This window comes from Lathyrus oleraceus, chromosome 7 (genome assembly GCF_024323335.1).
Source record: "Lathyrus oleraceus cultivar Zhongwan6 chromosome 7, CAAS_Psat_ZW6_1.0, whole genome shotgun sequence".
Lineage (NCBI taxonomy): Eukaryota > Viridiplantae > Streptophyta > Magnoliopsida > Fabales > Fabaceae > Lathyrus > Lathyrus oleraceus.
This window is the reverse complement of record NC_066585.1, coordinates 83,375,682-83,380,929: the sequence shown is the minus strand read 5'-3', so window position 1 is coordinate 83,380,929 and position 5,248 is coordinate 83,375,682. Positions and strand designations below refer to the sequence as shown.

Below are 5,248 nucleotides of genomic sequence, written 5' to 3'. Positions count from 1 at the left end.
GTTTCTCCTATGGTTACCGTTATTAGCTAGTAATAGTGGGGTCCATTGTTCTGTTTTTGTTCTTCCAATTTAAACTCACTGTTTTATTTTTTCTCTCTAACTTCATGACTAGTAAAGTTGTAGCTGCATAGAAGAAAACATGATTGCCTATGAAGAAGAAGAAGAAGAGATGCCTAAGTTATCTTCTCACCAACCACTTCACCTCTCTTCCTTTATCAGACATGTCAATTACAGGTCCTCTCTCTCTCTATATTAATGCGTATTCATTTTGATCTTTCTTTCAATTTGTTTGCTGTGATGCTATTGCAGCTGTGGTTCTTGCGGTTATGAGCTGAACTTGAACTCAAGCAATCGCAACACAGCATCAATTAAGAACAAAAGGAAGAGATCTCTCATTTCATTCTTCTCTGTTGACGAAACCAGATTCACTCACATTCAACAATTCTCATTCTCATGGATTTCATTTCTCAATTTCCAACGCACAGCATCGAAACTACTCTGTCGCAGCTGTGGAAACCACCTAGGTTATGCTCGCACTTTCCCTTCTCAATCTAACTCATGGGACGGTATCTCTGATTCTAGAACTTTCTACATCAAACTCAACGCCATTCAACCTTCTTCATAACTCCTTTTCTTGTTTAGTTTCACTATTATAGAGGATCTCTAAATGTCTATTATCACTGCATAATAGAAGAATAAATGTTACTGTTTTTAGGAACAAAATATTGTTAGAGTTTGTTATAAATTATTGTTTCGCATATTTATGAAAAAAATTGTATCGGTGTAATTCTATACTTTTGTTCGATACAAAATTACCATATTTGATTCGCTTTCATTCAAGCTTTTTCGCTCGATTTTTGTTCAATATGCAAATTTACACTTACAGACAGACTCTAGCAACTTTCGACATCATCTGGATCTAAAATATTGAACGGGATGATACATTTTCTCCAATTGATTTGGATACAAAGGACACGAAGAAAACCAAGAAAGAAAAAAGTAAACTTAGTGTTGGAGAATCATGTTAATATCAACAAATGGCTGTATTTTAAGCCAATATGTGCATAATATTAATTAATACTCTCTCTTTACTCAACCCAATTTATGTCCAACTGTTTTAGTTCTGTAAGCCACTTGTGTGTGTCTTGAGAAATATAGGGTCTAGACGCTGTATTGACCTCGCTATCTACATCGGGTGATTCCATTTGATCATTTTCCTTATCCTTCGCAAGGTTGTCCTGACTTCTTCTTTTCCTCCTCGCCTTGAGGGACAAAAGGCGCGAAACCTCATGAAGTCCACCCCACTTTTCTAGCGCTCGTGCAATATCAAAGCGGCCTGCAAGTAAATTCCATTATGTACTACAAGCAATGCAAACTATAAAACTGAAGTTGAGAAAGGGAGTATTTGAATTTCAACTTACCTACACGTTCAAATGACTTTCTACTGGGCATAAATGACGGGTCCATTCCCCAGCTCCTTTGAAATCTACTTATCTGCATGAAGAAATGAATTATGGTCTGATTGAACCTGCAAACAATGTTATGTTTGTTAATATGGCAAGTGTGTACCTCTTCCTGCAAATTTTCAAGATTATCCCAGTAACCCTTTGGTTTGCGGTATTTGTAAGCTAGAGCGAGGTTCATCATGGTTGCAATCTTTCTGAATCCACCCATGCGGGTGATAGCCTTCTCAATATCCACTCTTCCATGCAACCGAAGCTGCTTTCTCATTGGCATAAACCCTTCCTGTCCATGTTCAGCAACGAATTTCAGTAGTTCGGATTTTAAGACTTCAATATCCCTCTGTAAGCCTGGAACTCTTGACCTTTGATTAGACGAGCTTTGAACATTACAATCAGAAAAATCATCAGCTGAACTAGAGCTGTTATCATCAACAGAGGCAGATGTAATATTTTGTTGTCCGGAATTTGTAGGTTGCTCACAAACTTCTGAAGATTGAGATGCTTTCTGGTTCTCAACGTAGTCTCTTATTGCACACAAGTTTGACGGCAGATCTTCATAAATGACCTGAAACAAAGAAATGAATACATTTCAGCCATTCAAGGATTTAACGAGTATCTAAATTGCACATTTTTTTTCAGTATGTTTTGCCTCTATCTCCAAACAGTACATACATAAAAAACAATATGAAAATGATTAAGATCAACCAAATCAAACTAATAGACGAAACCTCTTCCATGATAGCTTCAGAAAGGAAAGTATCTCTGCGCATTTTTGACTCGACAGAGTACTTTAGAAGTGTGTGATGATTTCCTAGTTGCTCAAAAGTCCATTTTCCCTTGAATGAGTCAAAGTCACCTTTAACCTGTTCAAAACTAATCTCTTGTTCTAGCTGTTCACACAAATCTAACACAACACGGGCGTGAAGCACCATATAAAGCAGGCCCTTGCACCCTTCCTGCATGGTGATTTAATCTAAAAATTACATCAATCTCATACAATTGTGTGTTTGTATTAGTTTTGGTGCAGATAAAGTGGCCAAAAATATACAGTTAAGAATTAAGATTCTCTCGTTTCAACTCTGCTTAGTTAAGATTGCTCCGTACCTGAAGAATGCGGACTTTATTGTTATCTCGTGATAAAATCTTACTGATTGCTAAATTTGGAACTATCCTGCAACAAAACATTTTTTTCCTTGGAGTTAAGTCGGAAAAATGAAAAACAAGACCTAGAAATATTTTACGGCATGCTTTCCAATATCTATATGTAAAAAGGAAACACACATTACTTACTCAGGAAGCGTCTCATAGGAAGACATAACATTCCATACATCACAAACAGGAGCTTTAACTGTTATGCTTGCGACAACACACCGATGAACACCTCCGTTTTCCTTCACATGAAAAAAACATTTTCATTAGTATCTTCGACTATAATTCATTTTAAGAATTATAGCCATCTAATAACAATTTGGCACATATAAGTTACCAAAAGTCCATCGAATCTGCGGAGATGAACTTCGTCCACTACACAAGGCTTGTCAAGGCTACAAGCTTTTCCAAATATACCCCAAGTGCTGTTTAACTCACTCGAAGATGTAGGCAATGAACTGGAAATTGAAGTGTCCAAACCTTCTTTATCTTCACACAAAGAACCATTTATCTTTTTGACAGAAGATCCATTAATAGCCAAAGTTTTGTGCAAGTCATCTTCTGGTAGAGGAAGTTTCTGATTTCCCAAAATAGTCCTTTCAACTCTATAGGCTAAGGCTCGAAGATTCACAGGAAGATCTGATCTGATAATCCTTTCCAAGAAAATAGCTGGGAAGTTGAATCTTGGTATCACATTAACCTCGTAAGATAAATTAGTCGATGATGATCTGCAAAATACGGAAATGAAGGATATAAAATCATAATATAATTTCTTCATATTATGCAAGGTTGCTTATTAACTTTCATATGTATAGATTCTACCTTGTTCCAGATTTTACAGACCATTTTCCCTCAAATTTCTTAAAGTCTCCATCAACCATGGAAAAGTGAAGTTCTCGATCCCATTCCTAGATCATCAAATTTCGATATTAATACAAATGAAAAGTATCCTAAATTGTTTATACTCTTCAACGTTATCCACATCTCAGCAACACATAGAACTAATTGCTACTAGTATGCACTATGCAGTAACAAAACCAACGAAGAAAATGAGGTTTAAGAATGCTTACAGAATTGAGAAATTCTTGAAGATCCAAGACAACACGAGCTTCGATGTGCCAATACATTGCCCTTTGAAATCCTCTTTGCTCTAACCATATCCTTCCAGGAAATGGGCAAGGAATACGCCCACTAACAACAAAACAACACAAGTATTACCAGAGCCGTCTTTGAGAGCGTGCAATGCAGACGCACAAGGCCTTGTTAAACCGTGGCTAAACAAGTCCTCTTACAATATTGTCAATATATTGCATGATTGGATTTTGTATTGAAGTTATAATGAAGATGTGTTGAATTGGACTATGTTTGAATTAACATATTAATTAAGCTCCTACACCATAAACGCTTATAGATAATCTATTTCTATCACCAAAGTCAAACTATTTTCATATTAGATATACAAACTGAGAGCTTATGAAAATAAGCTGAAAACTGCTTCATAAACACTCAGAGACAGAAATGCTTAAATAAGCAAATCCAAACAAGGCCTTGATAGATTACCTCCAAACAAGATTTGGTATGAAATCAGCGAGGTGTTCATAATCAGTGAGAGCATTCCAGACGGAATTAATATCAGCATTGATAGAAATCTCAGCCTTAACTCTCCGTTCCCTCCAAGAAACGGCTTGAAGCTCACAGTGAACTTCACGGTCACCATCTTCTTCTAGCCCATTATTGAAATATCCTTCTTTACCATCCAAATGGCTTCGGGGTTTGCAGTGTGTTGGTGAGGAGAGAGCAATTCCCTTGTAAAAAAAGCGAGGGAAAAAGAGGAGACTGAGTGAGAGAAATGGTGGTTTGGAATGTAGGGAGGAGCGTAAAGAAAGTGGGTTGGCGGTTGAAGAAGAAGAAGCTCCGCATGTGGTGATCATTGAGTGAAAGGAATGTGAAGAAGAAGAAGTAATAGCAGCAGCTTAGTTGTTGTTATTGTTAATGATGTCTGATGGCATATTGACATAGGTTATGAGTGGTCGCATTGTGACCACTGGTTTTTGGGTTGTTCTTATCTGATGGTGTTACATTTTGGAGAATTCTTCTTGCCAAACCCCACTTAAAACTCACTCCCCCAATTTTTCAATATTTCCAAAATATTATTATTAATATTTACATTTCAATTTTTTTTTTTCTTTCATAATTTTTACTTTTTCAAATTTACTAAAACGAAATTTTCGATAATTAATTTGAAATTTTCGATACTCAATTTTTCGCATTCATATCGAAAATTTAAAAAAAATCGATAAAATTTTTTGATATATAATATCAAAAATTCTCAAAATTCCCGTGGACAAACAACAAGAACCAGAAATTTTCAAATTTCCGGTATACTGAAATTTTGAGTATATTTGAAATTTTCAGTAACAAAGCAGAAATTTCAAAAAATATTTTATTTATGTGGTCCGGAGTCGACAGAGTCATCTACAGATTCGTGTAGCGATTGTACGCAATTCTTCACCACATACAAGTTCGATGGCGACTCTGTTGTATTTTCGAGCGCGCGATGCGTTCAGGTATATTTCCGCTAGCATCATTTTTTACTCGAAATTATTTCCGCATTAATAGGCGTGGCAACATAAACC

The 5,248-nt window shown here is 36.1% G+C and overlaps 2 protein-coding genes across 2 annotated transcripts; one reads left to right on the top strand and one right to left on the bottom strand.

Moving 5' to 3' along the window:
• Nucleotides 1–835, top strand: LOC127107040 (uncharacterized protein At4g08330, chloroplastic). The gene is made up of 2 exons (XM_051044315.1): nt 1–234; nt 310–835. Exons 1-2 carry the CDS (start codon nt 140–142, stop codon nt 623–625), a joined length of 411 nt encoding a protein of 136 aa, XP_050900272.1. The 5' UTR covers nt 1–139; the 3' UTR covers nt 626–835.
• An 85-nt stretch (nt 836–920) lies between these two features.
• LOC127107039 (uncharacterized) lies at nt 921–4,690 on the bottom strand. Its single transcript, XM_051044314.1, has 10 exons — nt 4,173–4,690; nt 3,683–3,803; nt 3,435–3,520; nt 2,950–3,340; nt 2,754–2,854; nt 2,568–2,634; nt 2,192–2,419; nt 1,570–2,028; nt 1,422–1,494; nt 921–1,336 (listed from the first exon to the last, which is right to left on the bottom strand). Exons 1-10 carry the CDS (start codon nt 4,541–4,543, stop codon nt 1,089–1,091), a joined length of 2,145 nt encoding a protein of 714 aa, XP_050900271.1. The 5' UTR covers nt 4,544–4,690; the 3' UTR covers nt 921–1,088.
• Between the last annotated feature and the right edge of the window lie 558 nt (nt 4,691–5,248).

Bases quoted from the DNA above. Each gene is read 5' to 3' on its own strand.
- LOC127107040 (XM_051044315.1), top strand. From the start codon at position 140: ATGATTGCCTATGAAGAAGAAGAAGAAGAGATGCCTAAGTTATCTTCT. The intron at 235-309 runs GTCCTCTCTCTC...ATGCTATTGCAG, and splicing joins ATCAGACATGTCAATTACAG to CTGTGGTTCTTGCGGTTATG.
- LOC127107039 (XM_051044314.1), bottom strand. From the start codon at position 4,543: ATGATCACCACATGCGGAGCTTCTTCTTCTTCAACCGCCAACCCACTT. The intron at 2,420-2,567 runs GTACGGAGCAAT...ATCACCATGCAG, and splicing joins ATAAAGTCCGCATTCTTCAG to GAAGGGTGCAAGGGCCTGCT. The intron at 1,495-1,569 runs GTACACACTTGC...TTCTTCATGCAG, and splicing joins TTGAAAATTTGCAGGAAGAG to ATAAGTAGATTTCAAAGGAG.